Source organism: Pseudonaja textilis, chromosome 17 (genome assembly GCF_049901715.1).
Source record: "Pseudonaja textilis isolate UNSWEBS1 chromosome 17, rPseTex1.2, whole genome shotgun sequence".
In the NCBI taxonomy this organism is placed as follows: Eukaryota; Metazoa; Chordata; class Lepidosauria; order Squamata; family Elapidae; genus Pseudonaja; species Pseudonaja textilis.
Window position 1 is genome coordinate 2,734,392 of NC_142006.1, and position 24,987 is coordinate 2,759,378.

Here is a 24,987-nt window from a genome sequence, read left to right on the forward strand (position 1 = left end):
TCTTCCTCCTGTCTCTTTAATATATATCCTTCTGGGGAACCTCCTTCCCCCAAAAGCGCTCCCAACCTTCCCTTTTTGCACCCATTCTCTCCAGGCGCCCACTCGCCTTCCATCCTGATATTCGGGAACAAAACAGACACCAAGTTTGTGAAGGTCCTGGCTGACTTCCCAGCAATGGCCGCCGTCAGCGCTTGTGCCCACGTTCAGTGGGACCCCACGGCCACCGAGGTCTCCACCATCTTCTCCTACGCGGTGCCCGCCTTCACCAACGAATTCCAGCTGCGTGGCATCGTCGACAAGGACCAGTTCGTCAAGCTTGCGGTCATCCTTCACGGCCACCACTCCCCTTACCTGCCCGTCTTCCGCACTGACCCACACTGGCACCACGTCTGCATCACCTGGAAGCAACCCAATGGCACTTGGGTCCTCTACGCCGACGGGAAGAAGAAGGCCTCGGCTTCTGGGCTGGCAGCTTCTCGAGCCATCGATGGCCACGGGACGTTCATCATCGGTCAAGACCAGGATTCCCTGGGGGGCGCTTTCAAGGAGAAAGAATCCTTCAGTGGGAATCTCACTGACCTACAAGTTTGGGGGAGGTTCCTCAGCCAGGAGCAGGTGGAGAAAGTCCGTTCCTGCGTGCCCATCCGGGAAAGCCTCATCTTTGACTGGAGGCACGACATCTTGGAAGTGGAAACAAGCATTCAAGAGGCCAGGGTGCAGCTCACCTGCCCAGGTGAGATTCCTGCTTGGCGGTGGGGGGGGTGTTTAACGTTACTAGCTGCCCAGAGTTACCTGTTTGAAGCCCGTTGAGTTGGTGCACTGCTTTTGTCCACTGGCGGAGTTATGAGAGCTTCGTGGTTGTGGGAGCTTCATCCCTGGAAGCTTTCAAGAAGAGGCTGGACTGCCATCGGTCAGAAATTGGCGTAGGGTCTCCTGCATGGGCTGGAGTGACCTACAAGGCCCCTTCCAACTCTATTCGGATTGATTGATTGATTGATTCAACCTGAAAATAAGGAGAAATTTTCTGACAGTGAGAGCAAGCAACCGAAGGCACAGAAGTTGCCTTCGGAAGTTTGCGGGAGCTTCATCCCTGGAGGCTTTCAAGAAGAGACTGGACTGCCATCGGTCAGAAATGGTGCCGGGTCTTTTGGCAGTCCTCTTGGAGTTCAATTTGTGAAATTTCTTTTTCTGCCTCTTCCTCTTTCCCTCTAAAATATTCCGTGTAAAGCTTTCTCAATTGAGTCAATTCTGTATCTCTGTTCTTGCCATGTGAACATTAAACCTTCCAGAACCAGCCATCTATAACTCGGTTTAGACAGTTTAGATCTGATTGGACCGTCCAGGAGCAAAGATATCGGCAGCGATCTCAGGTCTCCGAGATCGCGTGCCGTATCGTCGCGACGCCAGCTCCACCCCGTGGGTCCATGGAGACTAGAGAAGGACATTCCTCGAAGAGGAAACGCTTTGATTGATCTCTCAGCTCTTGGCGAATCCAGCTCCCTTTCTAACCCCTGCTCAGTCCAGTTCTTGTCAACAAGGGTTGTGTTTGCGTCTCTCTCCTTTCCTCCCCCCGTGGATTACAAGCCACGTAGGGCAATCTGGCCCCCACAGATTGTCACAAGAGGTCCCTGTCGGCTGGAAGAAATGTTATGATTTAAATCTTGAGTTACGTCCTGGGGTGGCGGGGTCTGTGGCCATGGACGGAGCCACAAAATGTATTATAAAGGGGGCCCGTGGGGAAGAAAACGACTGAGAGCCACTGATGTGGGCCAAGCCAAGACCATGAGTATCACTTCCCTGCAGTTAGAGAAAGGATAGTGCGTGTCAAAATAGCCATAGCCCCGAAGGAGCCAAGATGCACAGAGTTGTTACATTTCCTGGGTAAGGATGTCACATAAGCTTGATTTTTTCCGCTCCGTGAAAAGCTCTGCTTTTTCCTTTCCTCTGATCCGTTGGAAGCGGAATTCCTCCAGAGTCTGCCTCCAAGAGTTTTCCTTGGTTACCCTCGAGCGCTTTTGCCCGGGGTCTCCCTGCTTCCCTCACTAGCATGAAAACAGAATGCTTGTAAAACATTCTGCAACAGAATAACAGAGTTGGAAGGGACCCTGTAGGTCATCTAGTCCGACCCCCCCCGCCCACACAGGAAACCCTACAACATTTCTGACCGATGGCAGTCCATTCTCTTCTTGAAAGCTTCCAGGGATGAAGCTCCCACAACTTCCAAAGGCAACTTCTGTTCCACGGGTTGATGGTTCTCACTGTCAGACAATTCCTCCTTCATTCCAGGTTGAATCTCTCCTTGATCAGTTTCCATCCGTTACTCTTTGTCTGGCCTTTGGGTAGTTTAGAAAGTAGCTTGACCCCTTCCTCCTCTCTGGGGCAGCCCCACAAATATTGGAAGATGCTGTCATGTCTGCCCTGGTCCTTCACTAGACTAGCCATGCCCAGTTCCTCAACCTCTTTTTTTATAATGCAGTGACCAAAACTGGGTGCAGTACCCTAGGTGTGGCCTTACTAAGGCTTTACAGTGGGGTATTAGTACCTCCCTTGATCTCGATTGTATCCCTCTGTTGATGCAATTTAGGATTGCATTGGCTTTTTTGGCTGCTGCTGCACATTTCTGGCTCCTATTTAGCTGGTGGTCCGCTATGACTCCAAGATCCCTCTCACAGTTACTTTCCCAGCAGCACAGCCAATAGGATGGAGTGGGTGCGGCCCACCAAGAGAAGTAAACTGATTACAAATTAACAGAGGGCACTTGGAGGTCATCTAGTCCAACCTTCTGGCCAAGCAGGAGACCTGACGCTGTTTCTAATGGCAGCCCAATCTCGTCTCGTCTTTCCAGTGAGGAAGCCTCCACAATTTAGCAGATCATCAAGTGCGTTATTGGTGCCTTTGATGGGTTTTTGGTTAATCTTACCGGGGGTTTCTCGTGCCTCCACAGGCCCCGTGGAAGAATGTCGTGTTTTCCAGGTCTCCCATGGAAGTCAACACGGTCCCTGCTCTGCAATGTTACCTTTTGTCTGTCGCTACAGAAAAGGTACGTCAGTTTGGAGGGGACCTCCGCCTTCCCAAAACCGGCATATATGGGGTTGGGTTGTTTGGTTATAAGCTTGAGAAGACCTGGATTCAAACCACCATAAGTAGCCAGCCCTCCGCTTACAACAGTCATGGAGTCTAAGCCATCGCGGTCGTAAGTAATGACCTTGTAAAGATGGGACCAATCTGAAATTTATGACCTGGTTTACGTTGGTCAATAAGCCATGGTTGTTCTAAGTGAACCAGTGCCATAAGTTGAAGACTACTGAAACTGAGACCCAGGATGAGTTTGGGCCAGTTGTCCCTTCCTAGAAAGCTAACATATATAAAATGAAGACCCTAGAAGGAAACAAACGAGAAATCAAAGCAAGGATGAAAATAGCTGGGCATCAAGGAACGACCCAGGCCCGTCTGTCGTCTTTTCGCCCTGTCCAGATGTTTACTTCCAGCTGAGGAAAACCCAGTCAGAACCTGTCCCGCTGTTCATCACTCGCGTGAACGCCCAGGCCAATACGACAGTGGTAAGTCTAAGCGATCAACCAACGGGGTTACCTCTCTCAGATTCCTGGGAATTGTTCCTGAGGTCCACCTGGAGCAGAGGCAGGTATTCAGCAGGTTCTGACCGGTTCTGGAGAACCGGTAGTGGAAATTGTGAGTAGTTGGGAGAACCAGCCAACCCCATCTCTTCTCTGCCTCCCTTTGAGTCCCAGCTGATCGGCTGGGTCTCCTTTGGTTGCCCTGCACAGGAGAATGGAGCTGGAAAGCAGGTGAGTGGGGTGAGTAGGGAAGGGGGATTTTGCAGTAACCTTCCCATGCCACACCCACCAAGCCACGCTCACAGAACCAGTAGTTAAAAAACTTTGTATACCACCACTGCCCCAGAATCCCCTAAGCAGCGCTGGGAACGGAGGTTGCGTGACTCAAATTAAACCACCCAATGATGAGACTAGGCGAAGCCAGAAGGACCCAACACCCCCAGCCCAAGGCATGCTGGGTAACATGGAGGGGGGCTAGCCTTCTAAAGCCCCCCTTAAACATCTTTCCCGTCCTCCCCCTTCCCCAAAATCAAAGGGGGATCTTGAGCAAGGGCAGCTCAGAAAGCACTTGGCTCAATGCTTGTAAGGTTTGCAGCAGGAACCCAAGGGGAGAAGGGGGTCTCTGCAGAGGTGGGTATTCACCCAGTTCTGACCAGTTCTTGAGAACCGGTAGCGGAAATTTTGAGTCGTTCAGAGAACCGGCCAATCCCGTCTCTGACTGGCCCCGCCAACCCCGTCTCTTCTCCGCCTCCCATCGAGTCCCAGATGATCGGCTGGGTCTCCTTTGGTTGCCCTGCCCAGGAGAACGGAGCTGGAAAGCAGGTCAGTGGGGTGGGGAGGGAAGAGGGATTTTGCAGTATATCCTTCCCCTGCCACGCCCACCAAGCCACGCCCACAGAACCGGTAGCAAAAAAAATTGGAATCCTGCGTCCAGTTTTGGTCACCACATTACAAAAAATGATGTTGAGACTTTGGGAAAAGTGCGGAAAAAGAGCAACTAGGATAATTAAAGAAAAACATACGAAGAATAGCTGCAGGATTTGGGTATGTCTAGTCTAGAGAAATAAAGGACTCGGGAGGACATGATAGCAGTCTTCCGGTATTTAAAGGGCTGCCCCAAAGAAGAGTTGGGGGTCAAATTATTTTCCAAAGGCAAGAAACAATGGATGGAAACTAATCTAGGAGAGAGAAACCTGGAATTGAGGGAGGACAATGAGCAGTGGAACTGCTTGACATCAGAAGTTGTGGCTGCACCATCCCTGGAGGTGTTTAAGAAGAGACTGGACAGCCACTGGTCTGAAATGACGTAGGATCTTGTGCTTGAGCAGGGGGCTGGTCTAGAAGGCCTCCAGGGTTCCCTTCCAACTCACTCGTTCGATTCTAAAGCTTGCCCGATGTCCTTCTCTAACCCCAGCCCTCTTCCTCTTCTGCAGATTCCCGAGAACGTCTTCCAGGCCGATGTCCAAGGTGTGACTCTTTCAGCCGCCACTCATAGATTGAAGGTCGTGGAGAGGGTCCTGTCTGAAGCCCAGCCCCCTCCCCTGGATGCCTCTTCTCTCCTGGGGGTCTTCCAGCTTTTGAAAGAGGCGTCAGAGGTCGAGGTGGAAGAACCAGCCCAGCTGGGAGCCCTGGAAGACCTGGGCCAGCATTACGTGGAGATTACAGGGCGGCTCCTGGAGGAGGAGAACACGGATGATTGGTCTGAGATCAAGCCGGTAAAAGTAACAGCATCGGGGAAGGGTCTTCGAGAGGCATCTAGTCTGCTAATGAGAGGAGGTCCGTGGAAGAGAAGAGAAGAGAAGATGGAAGGGGAGGGGAGAGGAGAAGAGAATATGGGAGGGAATAAAATAGAATAGAAGAGGAGAGAAGAAAAGAAAGATTAGAACAGAAAAGAACAGAACAGAACTAGGAATAGAAGAGAAGAGAAGAGAATATGGGAGGGAATACAATAGAATAGAAGAGGAGAAAAGAAGAGAAAGATTAGAACAGAACAGAACTAGGAAGAGAAGAGAAGAGAAGAGAAGAGAAGAGAATATGGGAGGGAATACAATAGAAGAGAAGAGGAGAGAAGAAGAGAAAGATTAGAACAGAACAGAACTAGGAAGAGAAGAGAAGAGAAGAGAAGAGAAGAGAATATGGGAGGGAATACAATAGAAGAGAAGAGGAGAGAAGAAGAGAAAGATTAGAACAGAACAGAACAGAACTAGGAATAGAAGAGAAGAAAAGAGAAGAGAAGATGGGAGGGGAGAGGAGAAGAGAATATGGGAGGGAATAAAATAGAATAGAAAAGGAGAGAAGAAAAGAAAGATTAGAACAGAAAAGAACAGAACAGAACTAGGAAGAGAAGAGAAGAGAAGAGAATATGGGAGGGAATACAATAGAATAGAAGAGGAGAAAAGAAGAGAAAGATTAGAACAGAACAGAACTAGGAAGAGAAGAGAAGAGAAGAGAAGAGAATATGGGAGGGAATTCAATAGAAGAGAAGAGGAGAGAAGAAAAGAGAAGAGAAGATGGGAGGGGAGAGGAGAAGAGAAGAGAATATGGGAGGAAATAAAATAGAAGAGGAGAGGAGAGGAGAGAAGAAGAGAAAGATTAGAACAGAACAGAACAGAACAGAACTAGGAATAGAATAGAATAGAATAGAATAGAATAGAATAGAATAGAATAGAATAGAATAGAATAGAATTCTTTATTGGCCAAAGGTGATTGGACACACAAGGAATTTGTCTTCGGTGCATAAGCTTTCAGTGTTCATGAAAACTATAAGTGATATATCATGATCATAATTGTCATAAATGTATTCATCAAGAATCCTAAGATGCAACACTTAGTGATAGTCATAGGATATTAAACAAGCAATCAAAATCATACAAGGAAACTAAATAAAACAGTATAAATTGTAAAGATACAAGCAACCAGGTTATAGTCATAAGTAGAAAAGGAAATAGGTAAAAGGAAGGATGAGAAGAATAACAGTAGTGCAGACGTTGCAAATAGTTGGACAATGTTGAGGGAATTATTTGTTTAGCAGAGGGATGGCGTTCGGGGAAAAACTCCCCTTGTGTCTCGTTTTTCTGGTGTGCAGGGCTCTATAGCGTCATTTTGAGGGTTGGAGTTTGAAACAGTTTATGTCCAGGATGTGAGCGGTCTGTAGATATTTTCACAGCCCCTAGATCTGACAGATTTCTGCCCAGCCACTGATCAGGATCATGCTTTGCTTGGAGCTTTGATCTAGCTGGCAACTGAGATACGAAAGCGGAGGTGATCCTCTTCCAACTGTTCCTGTCTTCTCCAGATCATCGGGGGACCCATGACGGTGGTGGAAAATGTGGACAAAATGGCTTCCAGCCTCCATCAGCTCCTGAGCCCCGAAAGGGCGAAAGTCACATTTCACAGTAAGAATATTGGTAAGTGAGAGCAAACTCTCTGCCCTCTCTGTTATGGGCCACGTCCTTGATCCCGTGCAAATGTTTGGGGCGAAGAAGGTTTTCCTGGGGGGTTATTAGAGGACCTTTTTCCCTCTCAGGGAATCCTGGGAGTTGAAGTCCCCTTCTTAAAAGGACAAGAGGTTGAGAAATGCTGATCTAGCACAAAATGCTGGAATCGGTGGTTTTAACCGATTCAGAGAGAGGGAAAGGACCTCGTAGGTCATCTTCTCACCTGGGGTATCCTCCATCATCCGCAAGGATCGCCAGAGAGCAGGACAAGAAATAATGGCTGGAAACCAAACAAAGGGAGAAGCAACCTGGAATTAAGGAGAAACTTCCTAACTGGGAGGAAAATTAACCAGTGGAACTGTTTGCCACCAGAAATGGGTGGGTGCTTCATCACTGGGGGTTTTTAAGAAGAGACTGGATGGCCACTTGTCTGAAATAGTATAGGTTCTCCTGCTTGAGCAGGGGGCTGGACTAGAAGACCTCCGTGGTCCCTTCTCTATTATTCTATTCTATTCTATTCTATTCTATTCTACTCTATTTCTTTCTTTTCTGTAATTCTATTCCCTTCTATTCTATTCTGTAATTTTATTCTATTCTATTCTGTAATTTTGATCTATTCTGTAATTCTACTGTAATTCTATTCTACTGTAATTCTATTCTTTAATTCTATTCTGTAATTCTACTGTATTCTGAAATTCTACTCTATAATTCTATTCTATTCTATTCTATTCTGTTCTATTCTATTCCTATTCTATTATTCTGTTCTATTCCAATTCCAATTCCATTCTATTCTATTCTATTCCATTCCATTCCATTCTATTTATTCTATTCCTATTCCTATTCCTATTCCATTATTCTGTTCTATTCTATTCTATTCTATTCTATTCTATTCTATTCTATTCTATTCTATTCTACTCTACTCTATTCTACTCTGTTCTACTCTGTTCTACTCTGTTCTGTTCTATTCTATTCTATTCTATTCTACTCTGTTCTATTCTATTCTATTCTATTCTATTCTATTCTATTCTACTCTACTCTACTCTACTCTACTCTACTCTACTCTACTCTACTCTACTCTACTCATCCTTGGTCCCGCATCTCTAGATGCGTTTGATGCTCTTTTGGTCAGTGGCCACAAGAGGGTGCTTCTACTCCTGTCTTCCCTTATGTGTTTTTCATGGCTCTCATAAAATATTTCAAAATTAATTTAACTTAGGTAGGCGCCATTTCTACGCAGGGTGCAAGGCGCCCCTTATTTTTCTCAGCATGGAGAGGAACCCTTGCGAGGCCCTTGAGCAGCCTCGTATAGAAATATTGTGGGGTCCTTCCATGCATGCCCAACGTTGGGTCTCCCCGCTTCCAGGGATCGAGGTGCGACGGGCAGAGCTGGGCCCAGAGAGAGCTGGCGGGGGGGCCTCCCTGATGCCAACCCACCGCTGGGACCAGCTGGATGCGATTGAGATCCCAGCAGAGGAAGTGGAGCGCCTGAGAGTGAAAGGTAAGGTCAGGGACAACGGCAGGTAGGTTCTCCAAAATGTCCTCCCTTCTATTTGAAACTTTGCGCCAGAGAAAAAAATCTACAAGGGCTGTTTTGAAGAGGTCCAAAGGAGACACTCAGAATGGAAGAACTCCAGAAAAATTAGCAGGTACCAATAAATATTTGTAGTTCAGGGCTGTCAGACTTCTGAATGGAAAAATAACTTGATTTCAACATAGTATGACAGATTTGCAGGGCTGGCGCATTGGGCAACTAGGTTACATAATATAATAAGATCGGGACAGGGTTAGGGGCTTCTGTCCTCACTGTGAGTTGTGTGTGTGGGGTGTGTGTGTGCATGAAAGGAGGCTCAGCCAATCTAATTGTACACATGTTGTACTTTGACAATAAAGGTAATAATAATAATAATAATAATAATAAAAATAATAATAAAAATAATAATAAAAACGAGGGGGTCCTTGGTGCTCTCTGAGTTTGGTAGTTTTCTTGCAGACGTTTCATGACCCAACAAGGTTACTGCATCAGTGTTGGAAGGGAGTGGACTTTATGGAGGGGGCAGGAGGAGGAGGAGTTGGGCTATGGGGTCTTTGATGCACTCTGAGTAATTTCCTTGCAGGCGTTTCATTACCCGATTAGGTTACTTCCTCAGTTTTAGAAGGGAGTGGGCTTTATGGAAGAGGGGGAGGGGGAGGAAGAGAATGACTGTGGGGTCCTTGATGCTCTGAGTGATTTCTTTGCAGACATTTCATTACCCAATTAGGTTACTTCATCCGTGTTAGAAGGAAGTGGACTTTATGGAGGAGGAGGAGGAAGAGGAGGAGGAGGAGGTGGAGGAGGAGGAGGAGGAGGAGGAGGAGGAGGAAGAGGAGGAAGAGGAGGAGGAGAGTTGAATTGTGGGGTCCTTGATGTTCTTGGAGCTTGACTGTTTTCTTGCAGACATTTCATTACCCAATTAGGTTACTTCATCTGTGTTAGAAGGAAGTGGACTTTATGGAGGAGGAGGAAGAGGAGGAGGAGGAGGGGGAGGGGGAGGAGGAGGAGGAGGAGGAGGAGGGGGGGGAGAGTTGGATTGTGGGGTCCTTGATGTTCTTGGAGCTTGATTGTCTTCTTGCAAACATTTCATTATCCGGCTAGGATACATCATCAGTGCTACAAGAGAGAGTCGGTTTGTCTCTATGCTTATATACAATTCCTTCTGGCACTGATGATGTTACCTAGTTTGGGTGATGAAACGTCCACCAGAAGACCACCAAGCTCAGAGAGCCCCAAGTACCCTTAAAATTAAACAGAGGGTGGGGGGAGCGAGAAGGAAAGGACCAGGTGGACTTCAACGGGCCTTCATTAGCCTCCTGCTTGGACCTCTCATCTTCTCACCTTGAGCTTCTGCACCACCAGTCTTCTCCCGTTGACTTCCCGTCTTCTCCCTTTCTCCAGGCCTGCGTCAAATCACCCTCACCCATACCTGGTACAGCTATGGAGCCCTCCAGCACCTTCTGGCCAGCAGCAGTGCTGTGTTCAAAGACGCCGCTGTGTCCGACGGAGGACGGAGGTGGGTCCCTCACCACACGGAGTCCTTGGTTTTGGAAGGGAACCGAAAAGCATCATTCAGCCATCACTTCCGCTTCCATCCATCGTCCCTGGATACAGCATCCAATTTGGGTGGTGGTGGTGGTGTTTCCAATCCTCAGTCAATCAATCCGTCAAAATAGAGCTGGAAGGGACCTTGGAGGTCTTCTAGTCTAGCCCCCTCCAACCATGCAGGAGATCCTATCCCATTTCAGACAAGTGGCTGTCCAGTCTCTTCTTAAAAACCTCCAGTGTTGGAGCAGCTACAAGTTCTGGAGGCAGGCAGTTCCACCGGTTAATTGTCCTCCCTGTTAGGAAGCGTCTCCTTAATTCCAGGTTGCTTCTCTCGTGGATGAGTTTCCATCCGTTGCTTCTTGTCCTGCCTTCTGGTGCTTTGGAGAATAATTTGTTCCCCTCTTCTTTGGGGCAGCCCCTCAAATCCTGGAAGACCGCTATCAGGTGGACTTCCACGGGCCTTCATAAGTCTCCTTGCTTGGACCTCCCATCTTCTCGCCTTGAGTTTCTTCTGCACCACCAGTTAATTCTTCTTTCCTCTAGACTTAGCCAGACCCAAATCCCGTAACCGTTCTCGTTGTGTTTTAGTCTTGCAGGCCTTTTTAATCACCTTCGTTGCTCTTCTCTGCGTTTCTTCCCCTCAGAGTCTCAACATCCATCCAATTCACAACAATCCAAGCCTCCCAACTCCATTCAGGAGAGGTTGGCGGAGTTTCCCGTCCCAATTTTCCTCCTGGTGGGATTACCTGCAAGGCTTTCTCTCACCTGGCAACTTTGGAAGAGACCGATATTGCCCAAACCGCCCTTGCGGGTGGGCTTGTCTTTCTCGCTGATGGGCACAAGAGGGCGCTGTTGCTTTAAAAAAAAACAAAAAAACGAATGAGCCGGGAGGCACCCTGGAGGTCTTCTAGTCCAGCCCCCCCTGCTCAAGCAGGAGAACCTATGTAATCTCAGACAAGGGCCTGCCAGTCTCTTCTTAAACACGCCCAGTAATGAAGCAGCCATGATTTCTGGAGGCAAGCAGTTCCACTGGTTAGTTGTCCTCCCAGTTTGGAAGTTTCTCCTTAATTCTAGGTTGCGTCTCTCCTTGATGAGTTTCCATCCATTGTTTCTTGTTTTCTCTTCTGGTGCTTTGGAGAATAAGTTGACCCTCCCTCTTCTTTGTGGCTGCCCCTCAAATACTGGAATGCTCCTATCTTGTCACCCCTTAATTCTTCTTTTCTTCAGACTAGCCAGACCCAAATCCTGCAGCCCTTCTTCATATGGTTTAGTCTCCAGGCCTTTCATCCTCTTAGTTGCTCTTCTCTGCACTTCTTCCAAAGTCTCAACATCTTATTTTGTTTTTGTAACGTGGTGACCAAAACTGGTTGCAGCCTTCCAGGTGTGGCCTTACTAAGGCTTTATAAAGCGGTACTAACACTTTATGCGATATTGATTCTATGTCTCTGTCTATACAACCAAGGATTGTGTTGGCTTTTTGGGCTGCTGCCGCACACGGCTGGCTCCTATTCCAGCGATCGTCCACCAGGACTCCAAGATCCCTCTCACAGTTACTGTTTTGGAGCCTAATCCATATTTATACCTTTGATTTTTCCTGCCTACAAGTAAAACGTTGCTTTTCTCCACACTGAAATTCATTTTGTTGCATAGGGACCCTTGTTCAAGTGTGTCAAGATCTATTTGAATCTTGAGTTTGACCCCTCGTGTCATATTTTCTCGCCGCTGGGCACAAGAGGGCACTGTTACCTTTTTTAATCCCACCTTCTCTTCCTCCCCGCCTTCCCCCACCCCCCAAAAAAACCCCAATTGCTAGGAAAAAAAGGACAAATTATTGTGAAATCTCCAACTTTTGTTCAGAGATTTAATTCTGCCTAAGGGTGAATTGAACGGGCCTCCCCAATCCGATTAACCTTTTAAGTTTGCTTCGTTTTTACTGTTTAGTCTCTGGGTCTTTCATCGTTTTAGTTGTGAAGAAGAGCAATTAAGATGATTAGAGGCCTGGAGATTAAAACATGAAATAAAAAAATGGTTGCAGGAACTGGGTCTGTCTAGTCTAATGAAAAGAAAGACTAGGGGAGACACGACAGCAGCCTTCCAATATCTCAAGGGGCTGCCCCAAAGAAGAGGGAGTCAAGCTATTCTCTAAAACACCTGAGGGCAGGACAAGAAGCAATAGGTGGAAACTAACCCAGGAGAGAAGCAACCGAGAACTAAGGAGAAATTTCCTGATATTTAGAACCATTAATCAGCGTGAATAACTTGTCTCCAGAAGTTTTAAATGCTCCAACCCTGGAAGTTTTTAAGAAGAGGTTGGACCACCGTTGGTCTGAAGTGATGTAGGGTTTCTTGTCTAAACAGGGGGCTGGACTAGAGGCCTTCCAACTCTACTCTGATTGATTGATTGATTGAACCAGAAGAATGGCTTGCTTTCAGGAGTTGTGGGCACTCCATCAATGGAGCTTTTTAAGAGACTAGACAGCCTCTATCCGCACGAAGGACCAGCTGTGCCCTGGAACCCAGAAGAGCAACGGGTGGAGAGGTGGCTCTGCGTGCTACTTCCGCCACGCGGGTCCTAGGTTTGCCATCACAGGAGGGACTCTCCTGCTTGACCGTGGGGTAGGACTAGAGGCCCTTCAGCCCCTCTTTATACCCTGTTATTCCTCCCGCAGTTGAGAAGATGGGATGGGGGATTAAGAGTTGATTGACGTACAAGATGGGGTCCTGCAGATTTCTGGGGAGCTTCGTTGCAACTCCTGGGGGGTGGGATGGGGTGGGGTGAGAAATGGTCTTCCCCAATTTTCTCCCTTCTTCGGCTGGTGGGGGGCACAGAAGCCGCCACCCAGCCTGCCATCTTCCTCTTCTTAGGCATTTGAGCACCCAAGTGGCCTCTTCCATCATCTCCTCCAGCTTGGTCAGCAACTATGAGGAAATCAGTACGTCGGTGCGGTACCGTCTCCGGCACCGGGTTCAGGTGAGGAGGCTTTGGAGAGAAAGGGAGGAAGCTGTGGGGGGAGGTAGGAGAAAAGGGAAGGTGGGAAAGGGGTTCCGAAAGGACCTCAGGCCGGTCCATTTTTTACCACCAAGGACCGTGTTTCCTTGAGGGGAACAATTGGGACCCGCAGAGCATCATCTGTGGACTCCTATCTGTCAGAAAGTGGCCTTAGGGTCTCCTGCTTGGGCAGGGGGTTGGACTAGTTGACCTACAAGGTCCCTTCCAACTCTGATGATCTGTTAATGATCTTCAGACGCCGAAAACGGGCAGATCTTTCATCTTTTTTCCTTCCCTCTCTTTCCCCCCGTCTTTCCTTGCTTTCTCCCATCATTACATTCAGTCCCCACACCCAGATAGGTAGTCCTCAACTAACCACATTTAGTAACCCTTCAAAGTTACACCGGCGCTGGAACAAAAAAAAAGCGATTTATGGCTTTTTTTCCCCACGTGGGAGCATCCCCACCGGCCACGTGATCAAAATTTGGAGGCTTGGCAAACGATTCATAGTTATGACGGTCATTGCAGCATCCCCGGGGGTGTGTGTGTGTCATGCAATCTCTGACTCTTTGGGGAAGCCAGATTCCCTTAAGAACTAGTGTGACTAGTTGAACAACGGCGGTGGTTCGCTTACCGACGCCGTGGCAAGGAAAGTTGTAAAAACAAAAAAAAAACCCACTTAACAACTGTCTCGCTTAAGGATAGAAATTTGGGGGCTCAATGGTAGACATACGTCGAGGACCCCACCTGTTCTTTTCCCCAAAATATCTCAACACTTATTTCGCCCATTTTTTGCCATCCAACCCTCCTTCTCAGGATCAAAATGGGTCTCCAGAGATCTATATTGACCATTTTCAGCCTTGAAACCCCGATGTTCCTTGGGGGTTTTCTCCCAAAGGTGCTTTTTTCTTTTTTTCCCAAGAGGCGATTGGATTTTCTTGGTTTTGCCTTGAAGAGGTTTCACTTCTCATCCCAGAAGCTTCTTCCGTTCTGATTGGATGGTCGTGAAGAATGGAAGGATTTAGATTCCTTGCAGACAGCTGGTCGTTTGCATCCTTTTTAGAGGGTTGTTGGAGGCCATTTGGAGGGTCACTGAGGAGCACAAATGAGTGTAGAGCCGGGCTGTCAAACTCCCGGTCGCGTCATTTGCTGGCCACGCTCGCGTCCGGTTTAGCGAAGGTGGAAAGTCTCAATACATCACATGACACCGCCATGGCGCCTTCTTATGGAAAGGACTGTGTTGCTAGACTGTGTTGGTTCTTTCAAGAGTTCCACACCCATTTGTGCTACTCAGATGGCCCTGAAGACACAAGTAAACCTCCAAGTGGCCTCAACAATTCTCTAAAAGGGTGCAAATGACCGGCTGTCTGCAAGGAGGATAAATCTTTCCATTCCCCACCATCCAGTCAGAGCTGAAGAAGCTCCTTGGTTGAGAAGCAAAACCTCTTCAAAGAAAAACCAGAAAGTCCAGTTGGCTCCCGAAAAAATATCTTTGGGACAACCGTGATCTGGAGGACGGAGAATCTCTACAGACTTTTAGCTATGCGCTTTGGGGATGAAGGCCCTTGGTGCGGGAGGAGGAATGGATTTCCAGAAATAAATATTGCAGATTACAGGAACCATTTGCGCTACTCAGGTGTCCTCGAGGATGCAGAGTAACCTCCAAGTGGCCTCAACGACCCTCTCAAGAGGATGCAAATGACCAGCTGTCTGCAAGGAGGATAAATCCCTTCCATTCCTCACCATCATCCAGTCAGAGCTGAAGAAGCTTCTTGGATGAGAAGTGAAACCTCTTCGAAGAAAAACAAAGAAGGTCCAGTTACGTCTTGGAAAAAAAAGGTCATCTTTGGGATAACCATGACGGATAATCCGCAGAGACCTTCAGCCCCAAAGGTACTTTTTCCAAGAGTCAACTGGGCTTCCTTTGTTTTTCATTGAGGACATTTTACTTCTTCTCCAAGAAGCTTCTCCAGCTCTGATTGGACTAGTGTCAGGGATGGGCTGCTGGGGGGCTGGCAGGCGTTTGGGAGAGCCCCTAGCTAAGATCCTGTGCACCCCCAAATCTCACTCCTTGGCTGGCCCTGCCTACCCCTACCCCTCCCCTCTCCGGAGCCCCCACGAGGTCCATTTTAGATGCAGGTAAGTGCAGGGCCCACGCAGAAGCCCACCCCTGGGTGGAGAATGGAAGGTCAGCATCCACAATCCACAATCTGGGCTCTTTTTGAGCTTCTGAAGATCAGCACGTCCCTGGCATGTTTTTTTTTTAAAACGAAACACCAAGATCCTGTTTAGAAGGTCACCCCAAACTTCAAGGAAGGGGCATAGCGGGCCTTAGTTTGTGGTTGAAAGGAGCCCGGCCGCCTTTCATGAATTAAAACAAGACCTTTTCCTTCACGTATAACCCAAAAACAACAGGGAGATTTAGGGGAAATCTACGGCTGGTGCCATCCGGTCAACTTATCAAGATGAAGCCAAGGCTTTGCCAAGGAGAACTTCCAAGAAACCCACAAGCGAGCATTTTCGGGTCAGGACGAGACCTCGCCTGGCCAGCATCTCTCACGATTCCCTTGCCACAAAGGCATTCTCTAACTTTCTGAACTTCCTTTCTCCGTAGGCTTTAGCAGACCAGCTTGTAGAAGCAGTGTGTGCTTTCTGGGACTTCAGCAGAAGGTAGGCGATTCGGAGGTGTCCCCCCAGTTGCAATTTTGAGAAAAGGCGAGGTAGGAAAGAAAGAATTCGGGGACACGGAGTAGACCTTGTTGATAGCCTTGCTGATTTCAGCAAGAAGCTACTCTCGACAGAAGCTACTCTCAACTGTCTCTCAACTCTCAACTTTCAACTCTCTTGAAAGTTGCAGCTGCCTAATGAGGACATCAATGGACAAATTGTTTGCCCCAAAGTCTATTGCTGAGTCCCACAGGGCTTCCTGCTAAAACCTTCCTCCTAAAGCAGACTGAACCCAGTGTTTATCTGCATCCACCATGCTTCACCCTGTTGTTGAAGACCTTCTTGAGAAGCGGGGGTGGGGGGGTGTCTTCAAACTTGACAGCTTTAAGACTTGGTGGACTTCAACTCCCAGAATTCCTCCTCCAGTTCTGTTAGCTCAGGCATTCTGGGAGTTGAAGTCTACAAGTCTTATGCTTTGCCAAGTTTGAAGAGCCTTGCACTAGAGTCTCCACCGTGCCAAGTTTAAGATGGGCCTCAACTCCCAGAATTCCCCTGAGATACTTCTTGAGAAGGTTTGAGGTGGAGAAAGACTGCCGTAAGACTTGTAACCCTTAAAGCAAGGGTCTTCAAACTTGATAGCTTTAAGACTTGTGGACTTCAACTCCCAGAATTCCTGAGCTAACATGACTTGAGGAGGAATTCTGGGAGTTGAAGTCCACAAGTCTTAAACTTGCCAAGTTTGAAGAGCCTTGTGCCAGAGTCTCAAGTGTTTCTCCACCTTGCCAAATTTAAGATGGACCTCAACTCCCAGAAGTCCCCTGAGATACTTCTTGAGAAGGTTTGAGGTAGAGAAAGACTGCCGTAAGACCTTAAAGCAAGGGTCTTCAAACTTGATAGCTTTAAGACTTGGTGGACTTCAACTCCCAGAATTCCTCCTCCAATCATGTTAGCTGAGGAATTCTGGGAGTTGAAGTCCACAAGCCTTAAACTTGCCAAGTTTGAAGAGCCTTGTTCTTGCGTATATACCCCAACCTATGAACTAGCAGTGGGATCCTACCGATTCAGTGATTGTGTGCGCGCACACCTTATGCGTGCACACCTGACACACATGCACAGCTTTCCACACACCAGCTGAGGCCTGAAGCGCCAATCAGCTGAGAGGATATAGAAGAGAAGGGAGCCGGGGTGGGTAAGAGGGCCAATCCTAGCTTTTCTCTTTCGCCTCTCAGCTCATTGTGGGAGGCTTATTTTTGCTACCGGTTCGGGTGAACCGGGCCAAACCGGTAGCATACCACACCACTGCTATGAACCCACAGCAACAGCAACCAACACAACCCACCCAACCTTTTCTGAAAGTGGTCTGTTAACTGCATTGCCCCACAAGTACGTCGCACACAACTTAATCGCTCAGTCGGGGCCCCCAATGGTTGGGTTGTGTTTGAAGTAGATGAACCAGGGAAGGTTTTTTTAAGGAAAGCTTTTAGGAAAGGAGAATGAGAGTTGGATCAAGGTCTGTGGAGATTGTTCTCCGCTCCTTTCCATGGGCACCGTCCTTGGGGCGGGAGCAATTTGGGGTCCAGGGTTTGAGCATCTGGGCCCAGAAGGTTTTCCTGCTTTTCAGTCCTGAAGGTGTTGGAGGCTGGTCCACCAGAGGTTGCTCGGTGTCTTCTTCTCAGGAGGATCTAACCATCTGCACCTGTAACCACACCACCAACTTCGCAGTCCTGCTGCAGGTCTATGAAGTTCAGGTTAGAAGCGGGTCGGGAGGTCTTCGCTCCCTATGGAGGAAGATACTTCTTGGGGGGCTTCGGTGGAACCATGGGGAGAACATGGACCCACATTTGGTTGGAGAATCCTCCCTTTTCCAGATCTTTTCCCTTCCCACCCCTGTGCAAAACCTGATGAGCCAAGAGCCAAGAGCTGAACTGGCCCATTGCAAGGAAGCCATTGAGGTGAGCCCTCGGGGGCCACCTCACCCCTTGATCAGGTTGTCTCTGTTTCCTGCAGAGGAGCCTAGAGGAAGAGTCCACGCTGAAGACCCTGACATTTGTGGGCTGTGGCGTGTCCTTCTGTGCCTTGATTGTCACCTTGGTGCTCTTCTTAGCTGTTGGGTAAGTCTGAAATAACACAAATGGACACACGCTTATCAAGTCAGCTCCTTGGCCAGCTCCACACGGCCTCTTGAAACCAACCAACCGCGTGAGCTTTGTTCCCACAACCGTCTGGAACATCTAACCAAGATAAAGACTTGAGGTCCTTCCTTGGCCTGGATGAACCAGTTGTGTGAGTCCAGATTCAGAGTGGGAAGGGATCTCAAAGAGAAGACCCCTTCCCCTAACCCTCTCAAGGCCCCATTGAGTACCTCTAATAAAGGAGAAAATTGCAGTAGGACAATACACTTAGTCGTTGTTGTTAGTTGCGAAGTCGTGTCCGACCTGTCGCGACCCCATGGACAATGTTCCTCCAGGCCTTCCTGTCCTCGACCAACTTCTGGAGTCCATTTAAGTTCACGCCGACTGCTTCAGGGGCTCCATCCATCCCCCTCCTTCTTTGCCGTCCCCTTCTTCTTCTTCTGCCCTTCATCTTTCCCAGTGTGAGGCTCTTCTCTAGTGAGTCCTTCCATCTCACGAGGTGGCCAAAGCCTCTGAGCTTCATCTCAGGATCTGGCCTTGTCAGAGTTGATCACCTCTAGGGTGGAACGGTTTCATCTACGCTTAGTAGAGCTTGTGCCTAAATCTTTTTTTTTTCCCCCTTTCAACAGGGTCCCCAAAAGTGAACGAACCACAGTGCATAAAAACTTGATCTTTGCCTTGGCTGCCGCAGAAGCCTTGTTAATGTTCAGTGAATTGGCCAAGATCAACCAGGTCAGGAGAAGAGCTGGGAAACAGGAGGAGAACCATCTATGTGATGTCCTACCTGTGCTAGCTGAATGGGGGGCCACAGAGAATCCCATCTTCCCCTGACATCTGACCAAAGGACTCTGCGTTTCTCTCCAGGGTGTTTGCTTCGCTGTCACAGCCTTTCTCCACCTCTTCTTCATGGCGGCCTTCGCTTGGATGTTGGTGGAAGGTCTTCTGCTCTGGAGCAAAGTAGTGGCCGTCAACATGAGCGAGGATCGGAGGATGCGGTTCTACTATGTGACCGGTTGGGGTTTGTATCCCAGAGGTCAAGAAGGGGAAGGGGCAACGGGAAGACCCGTGGAGTTCTTCTTCCTTTGAACCAGTTGACCCAACTTGAGTAGATCAGAGGTCTACGGTGAGCTCCACTCATCGTACGTGCTGATGGGAAGGAATGGAGTGGATTTCCAGTAGGGAAGCACCACATTGGGGAAGGAGCAGTCGAGTCCGTTGGATGGAAAATCGCCAACTCCTCATGTCAATTGGACATCTCTGTAGCTGACATGAACCCAGCGGTGGGATTCAGCTGGTTCGCGCCGGTTCAAGCAAATCGGATGTTAAATTTATATCTGGTTCACCGAACCGGTAGTTGAACTAACTGGATGGCCTTGCCCACCCCTGCCCCTCCCCTCCCAGGTGTTTCCACACTGCCCGTTTTGGGTGCAGGTAACTGCAGGGTCCATGTGGAGGTTCTGGGAAGATGAAAAATGGCCCTCCTTGAAGTTCTGGAAGTCAGAAATGGACACAGGACCCTCGTCGAGTCCTCTCCAGAATCCTAGACTGGTCCCCGTTCTTCCCCATTGTCTGATTCCGCTGCCGTCTGCACTGACTGCTGGTGAACCACAACAACATGTGTTACTTGAAACTCGGAGACGACAAGTTGGGTGACCTTCCTAGGATAGACCAGAAAGGGACAAGGCAGGTGCTAGTTAGAGACAATGAAACGCTGAAGCAGAGGTCAGCTGTGGTCCTTCCTCAACGGCCAAGTGGACTGTGGGAGATGGGATGGACACTGACCTACCAATCTCTCCTTTCCTTGCAGGGCTTCCTGTGCTGATCGTTGGTGTCACTTTGGCTACGTCATTCAACAAATACGTGGCGGACAATCACTGTTGGCTGAATGTGCAGACGGAGGTCATCTGGGCTTTTGTGGGGCCCGTCCTCTTTGTCCTAACAGTAAGGGCCAAAGTCTTTTTGCTTAAACCTCTGGCCTTCCTCATCCACCCTGTTGCATTTTTGAAGGGCCCAGAAATCAGGAACCGTTCTTGCCCACCGTCAAAGAAGTTGCTTGTAACTTCGACATTTCGATATGTCCAACCTCACCTTGGGTACCAGTGGGAGTTTTCCTCAGCATCAGTGAAGTCGAACTTGGAATCCTCTACAGGCAAAGCTATGATACTTGCAATTCCCTGACCCACCAAGCCTTGAATTAATCAGAACCTTAGATAGGTACAGTCAGTACATTATTTAGCAGTAACGTCACCATACTTTCAGGTGAGACGTTTTTGGCTCTGCCAGCTGGGTCCAAGGCTATTTCTGTAGACACATAACAGGATAACAGAGTTGGAAGGGACCTTAGAGGTCTTCTAGTCCAGCCCCCTGCTTAGGCAGGAATCCCTACACCACTTCAGAGAAATGGTTATCCAGCCTCTTCTTAAAAACTTCCAGCGTTGGAGCATTCACAACTTCTGGAGGCAAGTGGTTCCTCTGGTTAATTGTTCTCACTGTCAGGAAATTTCTTCTTAGTTCTTCTTTGTTTCTCCTCGATTAGTTTCCACTCGTTGCTTCTTGTCCTGCCTTTTAAGTGCTTTGAAGAATAGCTTGACTCCCTCTACTGTATGGCAGCCCCTCAAATATTGGAACACTGCTGTCGTGTCTCCCCTAGTCCTTCTTCTCATTAAACTAGACACACCGCAAAGTCCTACCTGTCAACGACTACTTCAGCTTCAACCGCAATAACACACGGGCGAACAATAGATACAAACTCAATGCAAACCGCTCCAAACTCGGTTGCCGAAAGTACGACTTCAGCAACAGAGGGATCAATGCCTGTAATACACTACCTGACTCTGTTGTTACATCCTCTAACCCCCCACTCCTTTCACCTTAAACTATCCACTATTGCCTTCACTCCGTTCCTAAGAGGTCTGTAAGGGGCGTGCGTAAGTGCACCAGCGTGCCTCCCATATACTTACACTTGTTTATACTTATATGTTCATATGTTGTTAATAGTTATACTTGTTTTCTCAAACAAATACATAAAATAGACAAAATACCTAATTCCTGCAACCGTTCTTTATAGGTTTCAGCCTCCGGTCCCCTAATCACCCCGGTTGCTCTTCTCTGCACTCTTTCTAGAGTCTCAACATCTTTTTTACAACGTGGAGACCAAAACTGGATGCAGTATTCCAGGGGTGATTTTACTAAAGCATTATTAAGTAGTATTAACACTTCACAGCATTGGCTTTTTTGGAAGCTGCAAGCACACTGCTGGCTCCTATTTAAGTGGTTGTCCACTAGAACTGCAAAATCCCTCTCACAGTTACTGCTATTGAGTGAGGTAGCACATATACCGTACCTGGGCCTTTGGTTTTTCTTGCCTAAATGTAGAACCTGACTTTTTTCACTACTAAATTTTATTTGTTAGGGTTTAACTCTATTTCCTAAAGCACCTGTAGGCCAGACAAGAAACTGGAGAAGGAGAGATTCAACCTGGAAATAAGGAGGAACTTTCTGACAGTGAGAACAATCAACCAGTGGAACAGAAGTTGCCTTCGGAAGTTGTGGGAGCTTCATCCCTGGAGGCTTTCAAGAAGAGACTGGACTGCCACCTGTCAGAAATGGTGTAGGGTCTCCCACTTGGGTGGGGGGTTGGACTAGATGACCTACAAGGTCCCTTCAAATTCTGTCAATCTGTTAATCTGTTAGGTGTGGTCCTTCTAGGCTGCCCAGAAGGAAAATCTGGGGGCCTTTCTTCACAGTCCTTGTCCTTGTCATTTAGGTGAACACCTTTGTGCTGTTCCGAGTGGTGATGGTGACAGTCTCCAGCGCACGGCGTCGGTCACGGATGCTGACCCCCAACAGCAGCTTGGAGAAGCAGATTGGGATTCAAATCTGGTGAGTCAGACCCATGGGGGCATGTGTTCCTTCCTCGTGGATGCAAAGCTAGACAGCTTAACAGATTAGCAGAGTTGGAAGGGACCTTGTAGGTCATCTACTCCAACCGCCCACCCAAGCAGGAGACCCTACACCATTTCTGACTGATGGCAGCCCAGTCTCTTCTTGAAAACCTCCAGGGATTGGCTATTTTCCAAAGCACCTGAAGGCCAGGAATAATGGATGGAAACTGACCAAGGAGAGATTCAACCTGGAAATAAGGAGGAATTTCCTGACAGTGAGAACCATCAACCAGTGGAACAGACGTTGCCTTCGGAAGTTGTGGGAGCTTCATCCCTGGAGGCTTTCAAGAAGAGGCTGGACTGCCCTCTGTCAGAAATGATGTAGGGTCTCCTGCTTGGGTGGGGGGTTGGACTGGATGACCTACAAGGTCCCTTCCAACTCTGTTCATCTGTAAAATTTCTGCCCAATGTTTCTGGAGGACAGAGGACCGTTTAGAAACCGGACCAATAAGAATAGAGCACCTTATATATTTTTTTTCCCCACCTTTGGAAGGGACATCCCTGGACGACACTGGTTTCCGTCTCTCCAACCTGTTCTTCCAAAGCCATCTCTTGATGCTTAGAGCCACCGTGCCCCTCTCTTCTCCTCACCTCTGCCCCACACTCAGCGTTATCTCCCCGAGCTTCCTCCGATAAGCCCGGCGGATGGCAATCTCTTTGTTGCTTTTTCAGCTGGCGCCGTGGGCAGCCACAAAAACACACACACTGTTCCTCTGGTGTTGTAGATAGCCTCCACGCGGTTTTGCAGGGCTGAAGGTGGAGGCCGGGCGATGGAGGGCGAGATGACATCTTTTGCAGTTGGGGGCTTGGTGGCATCTTCAACCTCTGGGTGGGTAGGATGACTTAGAAAGAGCAAAATAAATAAATAAAAAGGTCCCCGATTGAACCGGCCTGCAAAATTAAAGCCGTGTTAGACTGGTTTCCACTGGGCTCCATTGCGGCTCTTCTAACTCCTTGCAAAAACTCCGATGAAGAAATCGGGATTTTAGAAAAGTCGCCCACAATACATTCCGTTCTTTTGGGTCTCACGTCAACCTCTGGATACGGGGGGGCGGATTCAAAGCTTTCTGGAATGGTGATGGACTTAGGACAAGGGTCTCTTTCTATCTTGACAAGGAGCCAAAAAAAAGAGGGGGGTTGTCTGGTTTTGTTTGGAGGTAATTTGGAAAGACCTACGGATTATTTCTCCGTACGTGGTTGTGGAATCTCCTTCTGTCGCACGCGCTGAGAGCCACCTCAGGCTTTGAGATAAGCAAAAAACCCAAAGCAGAAGATTACAACCCGAGTATCTTTCCACCCGAGACAGAGAGAAGGATGGAGAAATTGCCTCCAAATGAACCGAGTCCAGTTTTGGGGCTTGGCTAGGAAGAGGCCAACTTTTCCACGCACCCCTTGTTCTGCTCCATTTCCAGGGCCACCGCCAAACCCATCTTGGTGCTGCTCCCTGTCCTGGGCCTGACCTGGGTATGCGGCATCCTTGTTCACCTCAGCGTTACCTGGGCCTACATCTTCATCATGCTAAACTCCCTCCAGGTGAGCAAAGCTTCTCTCTGAAACATTTGCAGAAGGTTCTTGCAGCTCCAAGCAAAGCCCAGCAGGAGTTGCGAGGAAGCAGAACTTTTGCGTCCAAGGGACACGGGCAAAAAGTGAACCCCAAAAGTTTATTTACTGGTCTCGGCTGTGAACTGGGTGCCCCCAAAACACACACCTTTTTCTAGGCAATTGATCACGTTTTCTTAGATGCTCCTATGGGAACCATACAGCGTCAACAGTGGCCCTTGGGTTCAGCAGTTGTTGTTAGTTGCAGTTTGAACCTCGGTCAGAAATTCTTGCTGAGAGGGGTGGATAGAAATAAGGGGGCACTCCTCTCAAAGCCATGAAGTAGTTCCTTGAATTTGGTCTCAGCAGAATACAAGCCCAGCCTACTGTCAGTCGGTTAATCGATCGATCGATTGATCAGAATGGAGCTGGAAGGTGCAATGTCTCGTGGACACAAAACATAGTTTAGCAAATATAATTTTGATTGACTACTTGACTCAGGCTTTTCCTCCGAGACGAATAGTCTCGATCAAATTCCTTTATTAAATACTACACTGTTTAATAATGTATTAAAATTAATAGGATGTAATAGTAAGAATATTACATTATGAAATACTACACTTGGGAAAAACCTCCCCTTTTCCTCTTTCCCTTCTCGTTCTTTCCTTCCTTCCTTCTTCCCTTTGACTCTTTCCCTTCTCCATCCTTCTCTCCTTCCTTTCTTTCTCCCACCCTCCCTCCCTCAACCCCTCCTTCCCTTCCTCTTTCCTTCATTCCTCTCTCCTCCCTCCCTCTTTCCCTTCTCCTTCCTTCCTTTTTCCCTTTCACTCATTACCTTCTCCTTCCTTCCTTCCCTCCTTCCTTCCTTTCTCCCTCCCTCCCTCAATCCCTCCTTCCCTACTTCTTGCCCTTCTCCTTCCTTCCTTCTTCCCTTTCACTCTTTACCTTTTCCTTCCTTCCCTCCTTCCTTCCTTTCTCCCTCCCTCTCCTTCCTCTTCCTTCCTCCTTCTTCCCTTCCTCTTCCTTCCTTCCTTCCTCCCCTCCTTCCTTCCTTCCTTCCTTCCTTCCTTCCTTCCTTCCTTCCCTTCCCTCCCCTCATCCCTCCCTCCCTCCCTCCCTCTCAATCCCTCTTTCTTTCCTTTCCTTTCCTTCTCCTCCTTCCCCTCTCCTTTCATCTTTTCTCCCCCTCCTTCTTTCCCAACCTCTCCTTTTTTCCTCCCTCCCTCCTCTTCTCCTTTTACTTCCTTCTTTCCTCATCTGCCCATCTTCCCCCACCCCTCAATCTCATCTAACCATCTCTCCTCCGCCCCCGCAAAATAAAATCCACCACTCAACCCAGGAATCAGAAACAAACACAGACAATTGAGCTGGGCTGCCTTCAATGCACTGGCAAGGATCGTTTGGAACAAAACAGGATTTAATTGCCACAGCTTAGCCGAGGGATGTAATTGCTCTGCGAAAGACAGGCAAAATATTTATGGGCCCTGGGATGTCAGCTTTCCTCCCCCTTAAAAATCCAGCTGTCTAAAGAACTAGGTGGGATGCAAAGAGGCTGAGCCAGCCAGAGGCAGGAGAGAAAGAGACAGAAAGTGTGTGTGTATTTGTGTGTGTGTGAGAGAGAGAGA

The 24,987-nt window shown here is 48.3% G+C and overlaps 1 protein-coding gene across 1 annotated transcript in view; it reads left to right on the forward strand.

Annotated features, from left to right (window-relative positions):
- Positions 1 to 24,987, forward strand: part of ADGRD2 (adhesion G protein-coupled receptor D2) — a 45,520-nt gene that overhangs the window by 5,803 nt on the left and 14,730 nt on the right. Inside the window, exons 4-19 of the mRNA XM_087914727.1 lie at positions 95 to 733; positions 2,945 to 3,040; positions 3,475 to 3,560; positions 5,009 to 5,290; positions 6,871 to 6,982; positions 8,376 to 8,510; positions 9,945 to 10,059; positions 12,957 to 13,062; positions 15,695 to 15,750; positions 17,369 to 17,495; positions 17,755 to 17,858; positions 18,509 to 18,611; positions 18,744 to 18,897; positions 19,687 to 19,820; positions 21,646 to 21,761; positions 23,236 to 23,356. Coding sequence (XP_087770853.1) covers positions 95 to 733; positions 2,945 to 3,040; positions 3,475 to 3,560; positions 5,009 to 5,290; positions 6,871 to 6,982; positions 8,376 to 8,510; positions 9,945 to 10,059; positions 12,957 to 13,062; positions 15,695 to 15,750; positions 17,369 to 17,495; positions 17,755 to 17,858; positions 18,509 to 18,611; positions 18,744 to 18,897; positions 19,687 to 19,820; positions 21,646 to 21,761; positions 23,236 to 23,356 — 2,486 coding nt within the window. The remainder of the gene's footprint in view (positions 1 to 94; positions 734 to 2,944; positions 3,041 to 3,474; positions 3,561 to 5,008; positions 5,291 to 6,870; positions 6,983 to 8,375; positions 8,511 to 9,944; positions 10,060 to 12,956; positions 13,063 to 15,694; positions 15,751 to 17,368; positions 17,496 to 17,754; positions 17,859 to 18,508; positions 18,612 to 18,743; positions 18,898 to 19,686; positions 19,821 to 21,645; positions 21,762 to 23,235; positions 23,357 to 24,987) is intronic.